Source organism: Perissodus microlepis, chromosome 3, assembly GCF_051167445.1.
Source record: "Perissodus microlepis isolate ML-2025 ecotype Zambia chromosome 3, ASM5116744v1, whole genome shotgun sequence".
Lineage (NCBI taxonomy): Eukaryota > Metazoa > Chordata > Actinopteri > Cichliformes > Cichlidae > Perissodus > Perissodus microlepis.
Window position 1 is genome coordinate 13,442,601 of NC_140463.1, and position 22,508 is coordinate 13,465,108.

The window sequence follows — 22,508 nt, forward strand, 5'->3', positions numbered from 1 at the left end:
AGCATGTTTGGTGCCCTAGGCTCTGCAGTCGTTCACTTTCCTGTTTCTCCCTATGAATAAAAGATACATAAGCTGAGAGTGTTTCTCAAAACTGGGTTGTTCATTTTAATCTCTTTGTCTTGTTTTCAGAAAACATCAAATTTTAATGAATTTAAAATAATAATATTCTGCATGTACACCCATCAACAGTGTTGGGAAGGTTACTTTTAAAATGTATTCCATTACAGATTACAGAATACATGCCCCAAAATGTATTCTGTAACGTATTCCGTTACGTTACTCATTGAGAGTAATGTATTCTGAATACTTTGGATTACTTAACATATTATCATGCATTTTACAACTACGTGAATGTACTATTGCTGTGTGATTTATTACTATTACTGGAGGTAAAGGGACCTCTGGCTAATACGTCGGGTTCCGTGTCGGGCTCGTAGCCGAAAAATAGCTTTACTTTGTTGTGTGGGTCAACTCTGCTTGCTAGAGACAGAGAGAGGTGTTGAAAGGCTGCTCCAACGGAACTTATTGTTTCGGAGGAAAACACGAACAAAGCGTACAGTCGAGTTTTAATAGCTTACTTACAACTGGGCTCCTCAGGCACTCTTCTTGGCTGCAGTGGTTATTATTATATTTACATGCTTCCAGCTCCCGTTTTTGCTCGATGACAACTCGACTCTCCTTTTTCTCCCTCCTCACGCTCACAGACACATAACGAGTATGGCAGTCCATTCTCCCTGCAGCACCGACTACACTGCCCATGATGCTACATTCTGCATTCTGCCTATTAGCTTAGCACAACAACAACAACAACAAAAAGGCGCTCTTTCACCCAGGAAACACGCAGAGCGAGAGCGTCACCCTGTAACCATGGCAACCGCAACGCTGCCGCCTGGAACTACTGTCAAACAAAACTGAAACAGTCCTGACCCGCCACAATATGAAACAGGAAAGTACCGCCGTGTAATCCATTTATTTCAACAAAGTAACTGTATTCTAAATACCACCTTTTTAAACGGTACCTGTAACGGAATACAGTTACTCATATTTTGTATTTTAAATACGTAATGGCGGTACATGTATTCCGTTACTCCCCAACACTGCCCATCAAATACATAATATTTTAGGTTGTTCATTTGATGTAAAACTGCTTCCAGGTTTGTTACACCAACTGTTTCACTTCATAGATGCTTTTCTGATCTAGTTATTTTTTTTCTGAAAATCTAAAATTTTACAATCCTACTATTTATCCTAATATGATTTATCCTAAAGTCCCAAAGAAGGATTTACTTACTTGGACTAACATGAACAAAGAAAAAAGTCAAAAAATGCTTGCAGCGTCTAGTGCTTTCAACTAGGACATTTTGTTTTGTATGTATTGTATGTATTAATTATATATAAAGTATTGAATTATTGCAGTCAACAGTGAGAGGACATTTATTCTCTCCGCATCTGTAGCTCTACTATCTCCAGTAGCCAGAGCTGGAGATTTTTATGAATGGGAGTCACTGGTAGGATCAAGAACAAGGGTGAGGGTGGTGTTGGCATTTGGAAAAAAAAGTCAAAGAAAACATATGGCATTAATTCTATTTTAATTAAATGCTTATTTTGTATTATTTTATTATAATTTAACATGTACTTTACAGTGGACAAAACACATGACATGCTGCGCAAAGTATTCCCTTGAGTGGGTAGTAGGTACTTTTGTTGTTAGTATAACTCCAACAATGGTGCTCCTGTGTGGTAACTCGCAAAAACAAAGAGAATTTTTTTTTTCAAAGCAGTTTTATTTATTTAACTTCACTTCTGGACATAATTGGCAAGCTAGTGAAACAATAATAGGCATCTATCTGTATATTATGAAAATGATGTTAAAAAAAACAAATATTATTAAATAAATATTAATAATATTGCCCAGATGCCAAAAACTACTACAGTGTTACTGCCTCCAAGCACATTGTCCAGCTCATTGGCAATATAATGCAGCTCCATGGATGGGACACTGACAGTACGTAGAGGAGGACCATGGGTGCGGTACCTTACAAAGATGTTATTCGCATAGTCCAGGGCCGTTAAAGGTCCAATTGATTTGCGGCTATGAAGGTTAAACTCCTTTAGATCTAAAAGAATTCCAAAGGGAATAAGTTAAACTACATAAATAAAATAGTGTGAATAAATTATTGTTCTTTGCCAGAAAGGTTTGCAGAGCAGCTACCTGGTAGTGCTGCATTAAGGTACTCAAACCACTGCCTCATTGTGGAGTCTCCATACATATGGACCAGCTTTCCTTTCAGACACTGAGTGATGGCTGAGGAAGTGTTGAACTGATGAACGGTAGTGCCACCTAGTGCTCGCCACACACCCTGGTAGTAATAGCCAGACGGTTCAGACTCCACACTGCTGCTGCTCACCTCTGACTGACCTGGTAAGCAGTAAAACAGACAATTGTGTGTGTTTTTTTAGTTAATATGAAAAAGAAACAAACAAAGTATATTCTTAACCTGTTTGTAGCAATAAAACTTGCAATAAAACAGCTTGTTAACCAGCTGGCATTCTGGGCACGACGCACACCAGCGGCGCACAGAGGCCCAAATGCCCGGCCAATAGAATCGGGCCATTATGCGCTCCAGAGTTTTCTCACAACCCAAATGCCCTGCCATGGGGTTCGAATGAGCCGCCTGAAAAATCGTTTCCCGGCGGCTTTGCGGCACCAACAACTGGGTGCGGATCTCATTAGTGTGAGTGTCGCGGCTCACTCGATAAAGCCGATCGTTCCGCAATTGGAAATGAGGGTAAGTCCGCGCAGCGTCAGGGCGCGCCAAGCGACCATCAATATCTATCACTTGGTCATAGGCTGAGCGTAGGGTGTCGTCCCGAGACTGCTCTAGTGGAAAATCTTCCGTGGGGTGCATAACGGGAGGCAGTGGGGCTTCCGTAGAAGTCCCGGCCACCTCCTCCCCCCAGAGTTGGTGTCAGTCGACCCCGCGTCACCGCTGAGCGCCGCGCAAACATCACACGAATTTACAGACCGCGATCGCATCCCCGCGTACTGCCCCAATAAGCTGTGGAACCAATCCGTGCCCAAAATAAGGGGATGCGACAGGCGCGGGCTAACCGCCACCCTAACTCTATGTGTTTTGCCCCTGAATTTTAGCAACAGCGACACAACCGGGTACTTGTGAATATCCCCATGCACACATTTCACCTCCACCCACTCTGCTTCCAACAATGCCCTGGGGCGAACCAAGCTTTGGTGAACCGTCCACACTTCCAGCAATCTGGTCCCGGCGTTTGTGCGGCTCCCTGTGGCTCCGGGCTGGCGTCGGGTCTGTCAGTGTTTGCGGCCGGGAGCCGCGCTGCGAACGGATTCCTCGGGCTCCAAGCACTGGCCCTCTCCGACCCACCGACCACGCCTCTCCTCCTCCTAGCAGCAGGCGGCCGCTCCGAGGCCCCTCCCCTCGGCCGCAACGCTTGGGGAGCCGGCAGCGGTCCCGCCGCCAGGTGATCTTCCGCCAGTGTCACGGCAGTGGTCAGGTCCGGGGGCCGGTGACAGCAGACCCAGCGAGCCGTAGCTTCCGGCAGGCCCTCCACAAACTGCTCCAAGACCACCAGGTTCAGCAACCGTGCCTCCTCCTCCGTCGGACCCGGCCGCAACCATCTCACCGCAGCGTCTTCCAGCTGACGAGCCCAAGCGAACGGCCGCTCCCCCTCCGACATCCGGCTCGCTCGAAATCGCCGCCGGTAGTCCTCCGGGGTGAGCCCAAGCCGATCCAGCACCGCCCGGCAGACATCCGCATACACAGTCCGGGACACCGGGGGCCAGTGTTGGGGAGTAACGGAATACATGTACCGCCGTTACGTATTTAAAATACAAAATATGAGTAACTGTATTCCGTTACAGTTACCGTTTAAAAAGGTAGTATTTAGAATACAGTTACTTTGTTAAAATAAATGGATTACACGGCGGTACTTTCCTGTTTCATATTGTGGCGGGTCAGGACTGTTTGGGTTTTGTTTGACAGCTATGTTCTGTTGTTCCAGGCGGCAGCGTTACGGTTGCCATGGTTACAGGGCGACGCTCTCTCTCTCTCTGCGACTGTGTGTTTCCTGGGTGAGAGAGCGCCTTTTTGTTGTTGTTGTTGTTGTTGTGCTAAGCTAATAGGCAGAATGCTACAGACATAGCTCTAAAGAATGTAGCCTCATGGGCAGTGTAGTCCGTGCTGCAGGGAGAATGGACTGCCATACCCGTTATGTGTCTGTGAGCGAGGGAGGGAGAAAAAGGAAAAGTATGAGTTGTCACCAAGCAAAAACGGGAGCTGGAAGCATGTAAATATAATAATAACCACTGTAGCCAAGAAGAGTGCCTGACGAGCCCAGTTGTAAGTAAGCTATTACGACTCGACTGTACACTGTGTTCGTGTTTTCCTCCAAAAACAATAAGTTCCGTTGGAGCAGCCTTTCAACGCCTCTCTCTGTCTCTCGCTAGCAAAGTTGACCCAGACAACAAAGTAAAGCTATTTTTCGGCTACGAGCCCGACACGGAACCAGACGTATTAGCCAGAGGTCCCTTTACTACGGTTCGGAGCCGCGGACCTTCAGTAACAGTAATAAATCACACAGCAATAGTACATTCACGTAGTTGTAAAAAGCATGATAATATATTAAGTAATCCAAAGTATTTAGAATACGTTACTGTCATTGAGTAACGTAACGGAATACGTTACAGAATACATTTTGGGGCATGTATTCTGTAATCTGTAATGGAATACATTTTAAAAGTAACCTTCGCAACACTGCCGGGGGCAGACTGAAGGCCGCCATCTGCGCGTCCCCGGACAGCAGCAGCACCAGCCTGGGAGCCCACTCCTCTTCAGGCCACCGGCAGGCAAGCGCCTGTAACGTCTCCAGAAACATCAGGGGATCCTCCCCATCACCCATCCGGTGCAGCGTCACAGACGGCAGGGGAGGCGGGGGCAGCGCGGCCGGACCCCCCAGCAACTGTTGCAGCGCCGCCGTCTGCTGAGCCGCTTGCTGGCGAAGCAAAGCCAGCTGCTGGTCCTGGGCCGCCGCCTAGCGCACGGACATAGAGGCCAGATCCTGCATCATCTGTCCCAGAATCTGCAACGGCTGGACAGGCGGCTGGACAGGCGGCAGGCTGGGCGGCAGGCTGGGCGGCGGGCGGGCCGGCGGGGTGAGCGTCAGGCAGATCCGGCGGGGTGCCCGACATGACAACACACACCAGGGTTTTGGCACCACTTGTGACACAGGACCCACACACACACGGGTTATGCTTAGTGTCTTTTTATTTTGACAATAATCTGCGTTTTTTTTGGCACCCGCCTTGGACGCAGCCACTCCGTCTCTCTGCCAGCATCATCTGCTCCATCTCACTGTGGGAACACAAAAAGACATCTCCCTCATTAACGCAGTCCTGTACACCTGTTGCCTCCCCGCCTCCGTGCCGCCCAGAGAGCTCACTGTGTCACCCCTCCTCTGCAGCAGGCCAGCAAACCACGCCCCCGCCACACTGGCCATTTTCGACTTTTATCATATCCCATATGCCTTCCCATAGGGTTATATGGGCTGCCTGGAAAATCATTTCCCGGCAGCTTTTTGGCACCAACAAGTGGGCGTGTTGGTATTCTGTGTGAGTGTCTGGACTCACTCAATACAGTCTATCTCTAATCAGTAGAGAATGTGTAAATGTCAGTTCTGTGTCAAGGTGCACCATGTGAACATCAATTTTTATTACTTAATCAAAGGCTAAGCATAGGGTGTCAACACGAGACTGCTCACATGGAATTAATTGATTTGAGATTCAGCTTCAGATGCAGAAAAAAACAGGATTACTCCCTGAAATCTGCAAATGTGCTCTTCAGTTAAGGGCCTCCAAACAACAAAAGTCCTCCAGAAGGCACAGCACCAGCTGCTCAATTAATGGGTGAGATAAACACATTTTAGCATCAATGTACTAAAAAGAAGCAGAGCAAATACGTATGGAAGTTTCAACCTGTCTCAGCAATGCAATACCCCCAGCATCCAACATCAAAATGGAAGAGAGAAAGCAATCGCATTGCTTGGTAATGACAACAAAAAAGGGTAAGTGCGCAGTTTTGCTAAACCAGAGGGACTATAGTGATAAAACTTTGTCACTGCTCCGTGACCAAAATACTTTTGAGCCCCTGAAGCGAGACCCAAGAAGTGGTTACAGGAAGAGGGTGATAGATGACATTTAGAACAAGACAATGCTTTTGGCCGGACCTCATACCACAGGCTATAAACAGGAAATCTACACCAAGTCTGTATGGTTTACCAAAGATACATAAACAGGGTGCACCTTTAAGACCTGTATGATCACCTCGGTCACCTATAACATCTTCAGGTTTCTGGCTTCGATCCTCAACCTGTTCGTAGGCAGCTCTGAACACCTCATCCAGAACACTTTGGATTTTCTTAGGAAGGTGAGAGATGACATTATGGAGGCAGATAAAACCATGGTCTCGTAAAATTTTACATCTCGCGTCATTTGTGTTCCAGTCACTGAAGCAGTGGAGGTATTTCGTAAGAGATTACAGGACGACCCCACCTTAGTAATAGGACCACTCTCAGCACTGACCAAGTGTGTTTGCTTTTAGGACTGTGTCTGAATTCCACCTATTTTACATACGACGGTCAATACTACAAGGAGAATTATGGGTGCACGATGGCTTCCCCAGTTTCACCCATTGCAGTCAATTTGTTAATGGTGAGTGAGAAAGAGAGCTCTGCTGTCCTACACTGGAACACCATAAAATCATTGGTTCGGGTATCCATCTGTTCTCTCCTGCTTATTCTTTTCAGGGTCCTGGGGGGGCTGAAGCCTATTCCAGTTAGGTCGAGAGGCAGGGTATACCCTCGACATGTCGCCAGTCTGTCACAGGGCTAACACATGGAGACGAACAACCATTTGCACCCAGATTCACACACACATTCACTATTATGGGCAATTTAGAATGACCAATTAACTGAACCATACATACTGCATGTCTTTGGACTGTGGGAGGAAGCCGCAGTACCTGGAAAGAACCAATCCAAACACGGGGAGAACATGCAAAGTCCAGACAGAAAGGCCACAGCCATGTGTTGGATTCGAACTCAGGACCTTTTTACCTTCTTGCTAATCATCGCACCACCGTGCTGCCTCGTTCAGGTATGTTGGTGAAAATCAACTCTCAAGACTTACCACGATTCACTGATCACATTTACTCGGTGGAACAATACATCATGTTCACCAAGGAAAAAGGTGGCAGGTTAGCCTTCTTGGACTGTGAGGCTTCCACGAGTAATGAGGGACATTTAAAAGTTGATGTGTACCATAAACTAACCCATACAGATAAGTATTTAAAGTTTGACCATTGGAGCACAAACTGTGTGTCATCGCACTACGACACAGAGCGAAAACCATCCCCACAGAGAGGCCAGGGAAGATATAGAGATGGAGATTAAGATATAGATGTTAGCAGTAAGATTTGTATTTTTACCTTTCTGCTTTGGAAAAACAGTGACATTGACAGGTCCTGAAGCTGGAATGGAGACTTTCATGTTTACGCCGCTGAGGAAAGTACACACAATAAAATCTTTTCACAAAAATTGGAAAGTATTAAAATGATTTTTAAACTAGAGAGACGTATTAAATACGGAGCCCCGCAGGGGATATGGGAGAAAAAATTATGTAGCTTGCTATCTGGAAAAATGTTCCATATTTTCTCAATCTTGTCTGAAGCTTAATGATTGGTACACTGTAAAAACTGTGACTAGAGGTTACTTAAAAAAGTTATGGCAACAAAGTGACACTTGAAATAATTAAGTAGATTTTAATTTGAAAAGACTTATGTAAAATGTAGGGAAAATGTTAATTAAATTCAAATAGAAAACAAAAGTAGATATTAATAGAATTAAACTGTAAATATGTGTTGGATTTAGGGACAAAATCTCAAACTGAAGGTTGAAATTGCCCAACTTTAACAAAAAAAAAAAATTGATATGAAATAAGTCTCTGAGAAAAATTACTTTGAATTTACTAACTATCTGGCAAAGGTTTAGTAAAAACTTCCTAAAATATCCATTACAAAGAAATGAAATTTTTTTGTTTTTTCAGTAAAACTCAAATTGGATTCAATAATTTTCCAAATAAACCTTAAAAATAATGACTGAATAATAAGAGAAAATCAAATGAATGTAACTTATTTTCTGAGTAAAATGAATCAATTTCACAAAGAAAACATCAAAACAGTAATTTGTTTTATTGTGGAAAATAAAACACGGTAATTTATAATATAACATTTTTCTGCTTGTATACACTGAATTCTTATCAACAATCTCCTGATCTCCTAAATACATTCCCCTGCTGTAAATTTGTTTTAGTGTCATAAACAGTTTATCACACAGCTTTGTGTACAGAGTAACAGCAACATAAAGGAACTGCATGAATGTAAACCAGTTTTGTAAAAAAGAAATGAATCTTTAGATTAGACTGTAATATCAACATGAACCTGAAATTTGAATATCCTTTACTGTTTCCTTTATCTCTGTTACTTATTTCTGATTGACTAACAAAAACTTAAAAAAAAAAAATTTAATCACTCAATATAACTGTAGAACAAAGGTTTTTCACTCATGTACATGGAATATCAATAATGTAAATCAACCTTTTATCCCAATTTGGATGTTTAACCTGAGAAAATCTAAGACACATGTAAGAGGAAGTAACATTTCTACAGCTACAGGACTGCACTTCTGTTAAATTTTAAAGTTGTTTTAAACTAATGTTTTATATTAACATACACTATAAACAAAGAAAAGCTTCACTAGTGATTCCTCCAATTTGTTGCTTTTCAAACAGAATATTCCTAAGAAACTTGTAGGTAATAAAAAACAAACATTAAAATGAAGAGCACAAATACAGCCTGACACATTGCAGGTCATTTGGGTAAGATATGAATAAGTTGAAATTAACTTGAAAACTGAAAAGATAGCTGCATCTAACAAAGACAAACCAAAGGTTTTCAGTGAGCTTACTTCCCTTTCATTCTTTCAGAGTCCTCGTTTAAGCCAATAACTTGTTCTTGAGGCTGTTCACTTTTGGTGAGAGCTTAGCACAATCCAGTTCAAGGAAAAGTTTCTGGAATACTTCCAAGGTGTATTTTAGCTCTTTGGGATAGGCAAGATCGACTGCATATGTCAATCCAACCAGCATTGCGCATGCTCTTGGAAAATTACCCAGAGCAGGCATAACTCTCACACCCTCCAGCACAATGCCAATGTCATCCTCCTCAGATCCAACAGCCTTGATTTTGTAGATTTTCATCCTCTGTTCAGAAAGATCTTGTGACACACCATCCTCATCAGCATCCTGAAACAACAAACACATGGGTTTTCTGACTGTAGTTGCACACATGAAATATTTCCTGGACACATCCTGTAGCTGAATGACAAATAAAACATGATAATGCCTCAAATTATTTGAAACTTGACAAACACATACACAAACACATATGAATAACAAAAACAGAATAATGTTTCTACTTCAACACTTACACTGTACTCTTTGATCAGTTGATCAATGGACTCCCCAAGGTACACCATCAAGCACTGAATAACCAGATTTCTGGTTATGTTATTGCTAGGATTGCTTGGTGACTGAAAATGAGCAAGAATTCCAAAAATTACCATCAGATAAGTGACCATTTATTAAGACAAAACTGTGAGAATTGGCAGTATTAAAAAAACTGTTAAATATCAAATTATCATCACATGGAACATTATGTGCGATAATTAGCTGATGTTAATGCACATGCCTGGGTGCTGACAGTCAACACAAAGGTATTGTCAACATTATATAGGTAAAGACAATTCCAAGTTGTATGCTTCAACAAGTTGTATGCTTGTAAGCTTCAATCTTTAAATGTGTCGTTTTAGTAGATTACATTAATTTAGTCATTTAGTTTTTTATCTAATTTAGTTTATGTTTGTCAGAAAGGGTTTTTCCTTCTTGGGACAAAACAAAAACCCATCAATACCTGTACTTGTGGGGTTTTGTTTTTTTGTTTTTTACTAAGAACAGACATGTATTTAAAATACAATTAAAACATGAAACCCATAATTGTGTTGTTAATTATATCAGTGACGTCCTGACGTCCTCTTGCACTGACAAAAACATGCAAACAAGTTAGTGGAGCTATGCACCATGCAAATGACTCATGAAATTTGACAAAAAAATTCTTTAAATAAAATTCCAAGCTGAAATGTCTGTGGAAAATACCTTGGCTATGATAGCCTGCAACTTCAATCCCATGGCTCCCCCCTTGGAATGGAAAAGGGCCAACAGTTTGGGAGTGTACTCATCCAGCATGGACATGAATTTGGGTTCAAGGTGTACCAGGGTGATCCTGTAGAACTCATCCTGCAGCTGAATGACAAATAAAACACGATAAAGCCTCAAATTATTTGAAGTTTGAAAGATTACATTAAAAAAAAAACAAAAGCCTACCCAAAATGAATTTGGAACTCACATGAGATGCCTCAAACAAAGCTGGCCATCTGGCTTTGATGTCTTCAATGCTGGGGAACAGGTTGACAATTTCATGTCGTCTATGTGCAAATGTTTTAGCCATTTTTTCTTTTATCACTTTGTTGTTGTCTCTTTTCTTGACTTCAGTAAGCAACTGAATTCTCTCTTCTTCTTGACTGTCCTCATCTTCACCTGCTGGATATGGCGGAAGGTAATTTACCTCTGCTTTCCGAGGCTTTTTCACTTTATTTGCAGACTTCTGGTCACCTGGACTCTTGTGTTTCATGGCATTGCATGTCAACTCAGGAACACCAAACCCTCTAAGCTTTGTACGATAATTGGCCATCTTGTATTTGATGCTTTGTTGCCAACCATAATAACCTGAGAAAGAGCCAGGTTCCTTGAGACAAGGGTATTTTGTCACAAGTGCCTCAGCAACATAACTAACCTGTGCACTTGAAGGATAGGCCGTAAATGTAAATATAGTTTCAGCCAGCTTCTCAAGAATATCAGTCTTTACTTTGGAGGTGGGCAGAAGATTTCCATTCTTTTTATACTCCTCAGTGGCTCTTTCCAGGTACATCTCAGTTTCATATGCAAACTGTGGAATGGGAAACTGTTTCGGCCAGGGCTCACAACGTTCTGTGGTCTTCTGCCTTTTGAGAATAATGGTGTCCTGAGAAGAAGTAGTTGCAGCAGAGTCTGCATTGGATACAACTGACTCAGCATATGAGGAGTCATAGTCAGACAGTTGGCCAGAGGGGCCGCCAAAACTGTCATCAACCGGAGTCAAGCTTAGCATGACCGGGGTGATGCCAACAACCTTCACAGTGTCTTTGTCTTTTATCTGGTCAGCTCTGTGAAGAGTGAAGTAGTCCTGAAATTCTGGGTCAAAATACTGAAGACTGAAGTCATTTGAAATCCCAAAAGTATCCTTCACAACACTCTGCAGCTCCTCCAATGTTGGTGGGATCCCTGATGGAAGAACCAACTTCTCGATTTGGTCATCAATAATTACACGAAGCTTTGCCTCCATCTTGTTCAACCTAGAATAAAATGTAAATGGGCAGAGTTAAATTTCCCTTCAATTAAATAAAAAGAGTTATTACTTTTCATTTATACAATAGTTGAGATATAAAACTATAAAACAAAAAGCACACTTCAACACACCAAATGTTGCAAATAACAAATACTTGGGAGATGTACATGTTATCAAGTTTTTGTTGTTGTCGTTTTGTTTTTTGTTTTTTTTACCTATTATTCACAGCAGATGTAACGTTTCAGGGTTACCAAGCGTTTCCTTCCCACATTGTAAGAAGCCAAGGGCCACATGTCACCAAGTTTCTGCTGCTCCAAAAGACTGATCTTGCCAGTGTCCTCCAGTTGAAAAGATCTCAGATGCTCTACATACCATGCAGCAAGTAACTTCACAATGAAATATACACAATTGTCCAAAACGACTATCTGTATTATCTCAGCAAAGTCTGGTAGTCCACATGTTGAACCATTAGACAGGATCATCCCAGCAGTGTATCTTGTTCCACTGTAGGTGACAGTGGTGGCAAGCGGCACACAAGTCAGAGATGGTGATCTTGCTCTTAAATCTGCCTGTATGTCTGGATGCAGCACATCTACAGGCATTCTGGATATTTTTGTGACAAGCAGGGCAGGTTTCACCTCTTTTGATTGCATGTGGTATGCCATCATCATTTGATGCCTTGTAGAAAGGGTCAGCAACACATTTTTGAAATTGTTAGTGTGTCTCACAACTTGCTTGAAAAATCTGTGTTTCGCCTCAAAGCGCATTGTCCATACTCCAACCAATGGCCCATATTTTTCTATTAAAGCAGGGTAGTGCTCCAAAAAATGGTGTTTTGGTGTGAGCCTTTGATCAGGAAAAACTTCCAAATATCTGACACGATGTTCAGATATTTTAAATTCAAGGTAGGCAATACTTTGTGTTGTGTGAACAGGGGCAACCACTAACTCAACAATGTCCTTCAAAGTCAGAAGAAGTTGCCAAACAGGATCATCTTCAGGTACATGTAAACCAACAAGGAGAGGCAACAAACGTATTAGGGCCCAGTTTTCATGAGCATTTCCTCCTATAGTTTTGCGACCAGCAAAATTTGAAGGGATTGGTTGTGGACTGTTCAATTTGTCTGAGCCCTTATATGGAAAACATGTGATTATATTATTCAGTTCAGTCAAACTGAAGTAGTGCTTCTTCAAAAAAACTTGAAAACACAATGCTAACTCTCTTGGCACTATTCCCTCAAAAAGGTCATGAAGGACATCTGGTGGGTATCCAGACACAAAGTGAAAATTATTAAGTTGATCAGTTAATGGACATGACCGCTTTAAGCCAAAATGAGGCACTAAATTTGGATTTTCTTTGACAGCTTGTACGTGTAAAACATAGTCATCCTTTTTTCGAAGTGGGAAGACCCCAGACCGTACTTCATATGTCTGGTACTCTGAAGAATGTCCAAGGCAGAATCTACAAACATATGGCCCGTTAAAACTTTCAACAAGTCCACTAATTGCATGAGCACCAAGGTTATCAGCTACAACACAGTGTAGGGCGCCTTTAATATTTCTCCCTAAACATGAAATAAAAACCCCCTCCTGTTCAAGAGTGACAAGATCTTTCAAAAGTGGATCCAATACTACTTTGTATTCAAACTGTTTCACATCGACAGATTTGCAAAGTAAAGCTAGTTGTATTGATGTTAAGGCAGACTGTAATCTCAATGGCAAATTGGCCAAAACCCAATAAACTGCAGTTATTTTATGTTTTTTTCGAGAGGTTCCTAATGGGTTACACACCTCAAATTCATCAACATAAATTATTATAGAGAGTCTTGTTTCTTCTACAGCATAAAAGTCATTGTCCTTAAAACACGTACCATCAAAAATGGACTCAAAATGCCCAGTGCTACTTGAGCACCTCGAAAAGGCTTCCACTGCAATATCTTTGTTCTTCAGTACTTCTTGCAAAGTCTTTAGAACTGGTATATATTGAAAGCTCTTTTTTTGTTCAGCATCAAGAATATATTCAATAGGATCCACAAACTGGAAATGCTCCTTAAAATACTTATTTCTCTTAAAAGCTGAACCAAGTGGCCCGCCTGCTCCAAGAGCTCTGCTAATGGGATGAGAGCTGCACAACTGTTCAGCCAAGTCCTTTATGATAGTGTGGTCAACTGTGCATTTGTTAGATGTCAGTGCTGAATCAATTATATTTTTAACCGCCTCCACAGATGCTGAAGAAGAAATATAGAAGAGATCTTCAACCAAAGCATTAATGCACCTCAGTGAAACATTATAAGTGCTTTCTAACTTGAGTAGAAGTAAGCCAAGTCCTTGAAGAACAGTACAAGATGCACTTTCTGGATCAACATCACTAGAGCATTCATCACTGTTGAGTTCAGGGACATCAGAATGGTCAGTGTTCTGACTAAGATGACTTTCCAAGACTTCTTTCTTAAAATCAGTTAAGGAACAACATGTATGTCTCCTGCCTTTGTGCTTTAGAAATGTATTGTATATATTTGTGCGAAAGTCACATCCATTAAAAACGCAAAATACAGTTTCGTGTGTCTTCAAGTGATTTCCTATATGCTGAAAATAGTCCTTCTGAGTAGAGCAAAAAGCAGTGCAAGCCAAACACTTAAATGCAGTGATCACTCCAGGCCTTGGACTCTCTTCAGCGGCATGGTATCTGGACAAATGTGTGCGAAGGGCTCCTTGTGTTTTAAATGTGCAAGGACAACTGCCATACAGACATGGCTGGTGCTGTCCACGACCAAATGTTGCGTGTTGTAATCTGTAATGACGTAGTAGATTCCCCTTTGTAGTAGAAAAAGATTTGCATATCTTACACAGCCATCCCATTTGCCAGGTCCTAAAGTGATGGAAAAATATATATCTAAGAATCTAAATAGTTTTTCATGACAAATGTAAGAGCATGGGTATCTATACACATTTGATGTTGAGATTATAGAGAAGAAGAAAAAATCCTACAAATAATAAGCAATTATTTTCTACTTATTATTTTTACAAAAACAAATAAGTTAGATTAAGTGGGGTCAACTTGGTAATTTTCTGCCGCTTCAATTTCAAAACCATTAGTTTAATTTAATATAACATGTTATCACAACTTACTTTATAATGCACAGTCTACATGCTGATCAGGTGAATTTACGTTGAGGGATCTTCCATTACCTGAAAGGAAAGCAACATTATCATTAATAGCAGTCTCCAAAATAAAAAAATTTACACAAACACACGCAGATTGTTAAAGACATGTTTAAATTAATGCTAAAATTTTAAAGGTGAGGTTCCTATATAACACAAGGAAACTCTTTATTAGATTAAAAAGGGGATAGGCCCTGGTTTCTGTAGCAATTTGGTGACAGATCACATCACAACTCGCAAAAGTCCGTCTTAATTTTTTTTTCTCCCATGTCCCCTGCGGGGCTCCGTAATTAAATACAGTCAATCAAATTCAAAATTTTATCATTGTCATATTTAGGTAACAATGGCACACAACTACTGACAATGAAAATTTTAGGCTCAGTAGGCAGCAAAAATAGCTCGAGTTATAAACCATAAATCATTACGCTTCAGACAAGATTGAGAAAATATGGAACATTTTTCCAGGTAGCAAGCTACATAGTTCCCTCTCTAGCAAATATTAAAAAGTGAGGGAATTTATTTCATGTGTTTTGAAAGCATTTGCAGAGTAGCACTTATTTTCCCTTGTATTAATTTTTGATTTTAGTAACTCTAAAAATTTAACACTACAGGTAAAGCTCACCTCTGAAAAAGCTTCTCCATGGTTGTCAGGCTTGTTTTATATCCTCCATTGAAGTTGCTGATCCTGGTGTCACAACTCATATTTTCTGGCTTATAACAGAACCATGGCTCACCTGTATGTAAATCTGTGTAGTTGCACACAGGCTGGGTGGGACGTAGACATACGTTACAGATGGTTGTTCTAGTGAACAAGCTCGAGCGGAACTGACTCTTGAAGTAGATTCTGTCAGGTTCTTCTATGTTCACCCTGCGCAGCTCTGTGACTGCCTCACTGGGATGAACCAGTGTCACCTGGTAGGACAATTAATCAAAGTTTTGAAATTTGGGTCTCACAGAAGTATAAATAACATGGATCTGGCACATGGAACTGTTAAATATTATTAAGCAAGACAGAACTTCATTGTGCTACAGTAAATGTGAAGTTGTTGATATAAATAGTCCCTGCAGGCCAGGATAGGTCTGAACCTTTGATCTGGCACCAGGAAGCGCCGCGTCTCCTGATGTGTCACCTCTTATTCCTGTGACCATTAGCTTTCTTTACTCTGAGGCTTCCCACATCCTGGGGAGACCGCACATCCATGAATCCACACACAACCTGAGCCACTTGCACACACCTGTGGGTCCTGTGCACCTTGACCCTGAAGGTGAGCCCGAGCCTATTTCCCATTCCAGATGAGTTCAAGCCTCCCATATCTTTTGAGCCTGAGACTGTCCACCTCCACTGCTCATCATCTGCCAAGTTTCCAATGCCACATAATTTCCTTAGGGATTAAGTAAGTATCTTGAATGTGAAGGGATTCTGTCTTGCCTCCTCCATCATTGAGTTGTTGTATTGTAATATCCCCCCCCCCCCCCCCCGCCCAGGAGAAGGCTTAACACTAACCAACAGGACATAGCGGTGGTAGACAAACTGAAGAAGAAGGCCGTAGTGATAGATGTAGCGATTCCGAATGACAGCCACATCAGGAAGGAATATGAGAAGCTGGAGAAATACCAAGGGCTCAGAGCTCAGAGAACAGCTTGAGAAGATGTGGAGGGGGAAGGTAACAGTGGTTCCTGTGGTAAGTGGAGCACTAGGTGCAGGGAACAGCTAAGATACTGTCTACAATAAGAATTTTTGGCATTGGTGCTTTAGCACAGCATCAAGTATGTAGTCATTAAGTGTCCCTCAAAGCTAAGTGCCTCATTATCCAGTTAAATATTGCTACTACAGAAATATTAGTCATCACAGAGTGATGTGCTATTTTCTTAATCACTTATCTTTGCTCATACACTTATTTTATTCTCTAGCTATCAACATAAAGAATGGCCCTTGACCACTAAGATAAACACATTTTATTTTATTTTATTTTTAGTTTTTTATTTCTATTTTATTATTGCTAGTCTTATTGTTTTTTGTTATTATTATTTTCTGTTTATTTCATTATCATTTCAGTTGATGCAACAATAAACTTCACGAATATGGGATAAATTAAGCATTCCTATCTTAAATCTGCTAGAAACTACAAAGACATAGATAAACTCTTAGTGACTCCAGCAACAACTCCAGTAACAATAAAAATTAAAAGTTTTATCATCACCTCAACCTGTGCGCTTCCTTCCCAGAGTAAAGAGAATACAGCAGAGTAGGAACCATTGAGATGATCCACCACTTGTCCTGCAACACCAGCACCAAGGGTGGGGTTGTGCAGCCGGGCAAGTAAGACGTCTCCCCCATACTTCTTTGGACGGCCCATCAAGTCATATATTTTGATCAGGGCCTCCAGTTTATCCCCTATTTGCCACTGTCCCTCTCTCTTCCTGGGGAGAATGGTGAAGGTGCTGTGGGCTGGATCACTGCTGCTATTCATAAAAAGAGGTGATGGTAAAGATGGGGTTTCAGGCCAAGCAATGGACTCTAGCAGAAGTTGTTCTTCAAGAGTCTCCTCAGGGGACAGTGGTTTTAACTTGCAGAAGTTGTAATGTATGTCAACAGGTTGAGTTACAATGGCAGCTCTTGGGTAGGGGATGATGTAGGTGGTGTTTATTTTCTTCTGAAACTGGAAAAGGGAGAGAGCATGGCAGTTATCTAAATGCTTCAAACAAAAGAAGTCTGTCTTTAGTTTTAAACACAATATAATCAATGATTCCTCTTGATGTGACATTTCCTGCTTTCACTGTCTTACTTGCAATGTATAATGCATGTCAGCTGAATTTCCCAAAGGAACCCACCCGAGGGATTAATAAAGTTTTATCTAATCTAATCTAGCTCTTTATTCAATACAGTCATTGAATTATTAAATTACTACTTATATTGTGATGGAAATTTCTTTTACGCTTATATATTGATCACATGTTCTGACAATAGTGTATATATATATATAAGTATTAGTTGTGTATTAAGTATAGCATAATTGTCACGGTTCTGGGTCAGTTTCGACCCAGCATTTTGAGTTCCTTATGTTTTGGTTTATTTTTGCATTTTGGAGTGTTTTGGGGTTTCTCTGGTGTTTTGATTATTTATGATAAATTATATTACTGTGGTTCTGTTTTAGGGTTTTGTTCGCAGGTTTTGTGTTCTCATGTTTTGTGTGGGTTTAGTTCTGTGTCTAGTCTGCGTCCTTGTGTAGTGATCTCTTGTTTCCTGTTTTATTGTGAAGGTCTGCGTCTCATGTGAGTGTGTTCAGTTTTACCTCCCTTGTCCCATCTCGTTAATTACTTCCAGCTGTGTCCACCAGGTGTGTGTAATCTCCCTATGTTTCTCTGGGTGTATTTAAGTCGTGTCTTCTGTCTTTGTAGTCACTGGTCCGTCTGTGTATCTACCATGTTCTATTCGTGTGTTCTCCCTGCTGTCCATTGTCATTTACCTCTGCCCATCCTCCTTCATGTTCGTGTTCTGGTTCGTGTTTAGTGGTTTAGTTGTTCTCAGTTTAGATAGTCTGCCGTCCCGTTTGCCGTTTTTCTATTTGTGTTTTGTGTTCAATAAACCACCTTCACACCTTTACAAGTGCCTGCGATTGGATCCTCCTTTATCATCTCCACACGGCTCACTCCACTCGCCTTGACAATAATATGTTTTTTGTACTTTATTCCACACAGATTTTTTTATGTGTGTATATGCATATGCCCATATACGCATATAGATATACATATATGCATGCATGCACGTACATGCATGTACGTGCATGCATGTACGTGTGATGTGTATGAGCTCTCGTCGGTGTGGCCATCTTACGACGCACCATGATGTATAAATGGGGGCCGGATAGTTAGTGAGTCTGTAGGCGTCCTACCAGGTTGTCTGGGTGAAAACTATTTTTGATTGTATGTTAAAGAAATGTGGTATGATAGGTCAAAAAAGTAAATTTAAAAAGGGGGGGAGGGGGGAAAAAAGAGTGGTTTTCCTGAGAGTGAACCGATTTAAAAAGGTGGAAGAGCAGTTGGGGGAGGAAGAAAAAGAGATATTTGTAACCAACGTGACATCATGAGATTTAAGAGAAACAAAACAATAAACAAAATGACTAGCCATAAAGATCATGGGGCCCTCTGTTTTATGAAATATTTTCACCATTTTCACCATTATTACTGTTTTACTTCATCATAAAAGTACCACGTATTTAGTTGCATCACTTTGACATTTCAGAAAATATAGATGTCTGGAAAAAATTATTATTTGTCGAAATTATCCAAGAAGACTACTAGTATCATACATTTGGATAATTTTTCAAATAAAATACCAGAGCATGTCATTTTGAATTCATTGTGAAACAGCATATTCAGTATATAAACAGCATTTCTTGTTAATAGTCATAGTTGTTTTACCTGACAATATTATTTATTTATTATTATTCATCTAAACACATTCAACCTAAAACCGTTTTCTAGAATGTGTCACGGCACTGGGTCTGGTGACCCTGTGTTTGTGTTTTTGATTTAAATTGTTTTCTTTGAATAATTGTTTTCTGTTTGTGTTGTATTTAGTTTCGGGTTTGCTGTTCTGTTTCTGTGTCTCCCCTGTGATCCTGGTGTCGTCTCGCTAGTGAAGGTTTTGTTCTGTAGTCTTTTTGTATCATTATTTTTCTCTCTGTGTTGTATGCTTGTCTTTGTTCTCGGTCACTACACCTCTGTGTTCCAGTTATTTTTGTCTCTGTACTTCATGTTTCCTCTATTCCCAAGTCTTCCATGTTTCCACGTCTCAGTGTCTAGTCTGCGTCTTTATGAATGTCATGCTTTCTGTTTTATTTTGATAGTCACTGTCCCATGTGCAGTGTATCTAGTTTTGCTTTCCCCTTGTCTCATTATAGCTGTGTCCCAATCCAGCGACCGCACGCTTCGTAGTACGTAGTTGGGCTTCATTTCTGTACTGAGCAGTCATTTTAAGATTAGTTAGTAAATAACAATTAGCTGATGTTGTTCATGAGACTAAAGTCATCTCACTTTGGTAATGTAAATATAATATGGCCAATATTAAAGTTATTATTAGATTATTATGATATATTACAGCAGTGAGTTTGAACTCTGTGTCAAATACTGAGCTTCAAAAAAGATTCAAGTTGAAGTTATTTAAATTTCCTATCACCTTAAATCTTCACTCAAAGAAAAGTATCTTTGACAGTGTATATATAGTGGTTATATATAACAGACAAATATTGTTCGTTTAATATGTTGGCATTACTAAATTTGGCTCAATGCTTACATATATGTGTAAAAAGGAAATGTACGAGCTGTGATAAATGTTTCTGATAAATGAAGAGTAGACTGATATATTAAATATTCCTTTGACTTCTGCTAAATGGGTCAAACTGGGCAGAAGGTATACAAACACAGAACATCCTCATAGAATATCATGTAACACCATAATAATGGATTGTATTTATATAGCGCTTTTCGAGACCCTCAAAGCACTTTACAATTCCACTATTCATTCACTCTCATTCAAACACACGTTAAAGTCCGTTTGGCTCGACACCACCAAACAGAGGCAGTAATATAACATAGCTAACATTAACAGTGCAGTGAATCCTGCTTGTGCCGTGATATTCAGGACTGCAAACCGAGCAGCATCACTGACTTTCAGCTTGTTGTGTTTGTGGATATATGACTGACTTTAATTATCCATAAAATCATCACATTCTCTGTAAGATTAAGGTTAACTAGTAAACAGCGTATATTTTAAAGTAAAGGCTTTAAAACCAAGTTAACGCTGAAAGTACAAACATCGTTAATGTCACATAACTTTGCCGACATGTGGCCAACAGTAATGTCTTAATGTTCTTCGTTATTAAACATTAGCACATAAATAAGTGACATAATATTCAGTACTGACTTTTAAAAATTGATCCTAAATTCAACTGGAAGCCAGTATTAGGAGGCCAGAACTGGAGTAATATGCTCAAATTTTCTTTTACCAGTTAAAAACGGTGCAGCAGCATTCTACACCAGTTGCAGGACTGACATAGCACCCTGGCCAACCCCTATTAAAAGGGAGTTGCCTGAGGTTATAAAGCATGGATGACAGTTTCCAAGTCACGCCTGAAAAGAAAAGGCTTAACCTTCAACAGACGTCTGAGGTGATAGAATGAAGATTTCACCACCCCATTAACATGACCATCAAAACTACCGGTAAGTGCAGAATCGATTTTTACCGCAAGATATGTAACCAAGCTCTTCAGGTAAGGAGTGAGAGCAGCAAAGTCAACTTCTGGGGTACCAGAGAAACAACTGGGACCGAATAAAATTACTTCCTTTTTACGTTCATTAAAATTTTAAAAATTTAGAGTCATCCATGATCTAACATCACTAAGACAATCAAGCAGGAGTCCAATCGAGGAGCTATCAGAGTGACTAAAAGGTAGATAAAGCTGGCAATCAGGAGCATATAGACGAAATGAAATTTTGAAGATCGCACCTAGTGGCAGGAGATACAATGAAAACTGTAATGGCCCAAGAATAGATCCCTGTGGTACACCACATGGCAGAGGGGCCACAGAGGATGAAGCCGAACCTAATATAACACAAAAGCTCCTGTTAGAGAGACATGATTTTATTATTTTAAGCTGGAAATTTCTACACAATACTGTAGTCAGGGGATCAGCAGGTCATGATCCACTGTGTCATATCCAGCAAAACAAGCAATACATGTTTACCACAGTACGTTGCTAACAAAATGTCATTTATAACCCTTATAAGAGCTGTCTTCATGCTGTGAAATGGCTTAAAGCCAGCCTGAAGAGCTTCTGGGATTTGAAAATCATTTAGATTGTCACGGTTTGGCATGGCAGACCATGCCAAACCGGCATATGGGGAATGAGGACCCAGGCGCGGTGCTCTGTGTATAAACAGTGAGTTTATTTACAGTGATGGAAACAATAACAGTAAATCCCCGTGCTCTCCCGTGACTCCCGTGTCGTGTCTTCCCAAAAAGTCCGTGTTCTCCACTGCTGTGTGTCCACACACACCCCGTGCCTGCTGCCCTCCGATGTTCCACGCTCCTCCTGAGGGGAAAATGACAGAGGCAGCCGTCAAGACACTCAATTCCAGTAGGCATACACTCACAGACTTTAACTAAGCAGAAAACTAACGTGGAGTCTCATGGAATGATCCCGCGTCAGTGGGAGCTCCAAGACTCTCCTAAGTAGCTCCCCCGACGAGCCCTGATCAGCGGCAGGTGTGTAGCTTCGGGTGTGGCCAGACCGTCAGCAGGGCCACACCCACCAGGCCTGAAGGCGCCCGCCGAAACACATACACACACACACACACACACACACGCAAACAGGGAGAAGGACAGCAACACCAAATATACATACAATTAGGGATGCAACGATACCAATTTTTTCAAACCGATACTTGGATCTGAGTACTTGCCGATACAGAGTACAAAAACCGATACTTCTACCACACACACACACACACACACACACACACGCAATGAATTGGAAGACAGGTTTTATTTTATTCTCTGCCGATAATAAATAATATCTTAATAAAAATGACCACAAAAAAAAAAAATTTCAAGTGAAAAATAAGCACTTCTGTTAAATTATTGCAGAGTCTCCACATTGTAATTTAACAAAATATCACTGAACTATTGGCACTGTCTCGAGCTTTCGGAATAATAAATAAACACTTCTGTTTGGAATAAAATAAATACAAATTAGGTTTG

General features: G+C 40.9%; 1 protein-coding gene across 1 annotated transcript; it reads right to left on the minus strand.

Moving 5' to 3' along the window:
* Positions 1-8,305: 8,305 nt before the first annotated feature.
* LOC146390031 (uncharacterized) lies at positions 8,306-16,165 on the minus strand. The gene is made up of 6 exons (XM_084923114.1): positions 14,714-16,165; positions 11,801-14,453; positions 10,548-11,592; positions 10,298-10,444; positions 9,574-9,675; positions 8,306-9,388 (listed from the first exon to the last, which is right to left on the minus strand). The coding sequence occupies exons 3-6, from the start codon at positions 11,580-11,582 to the stop codon at positions 9,083-9,085; spliced, it is 1,590 nt and encodes a 529-aa protein (XP_084779240.1). The 5' UTR covers positions 11,583-11,592; positions 11,801-14,453; positions 14,714-16,165; the 3' UTR covers positions 8,306-9,082.
* Positions 16,166-22,508: the final 6,343 nt, after the last annotated feature.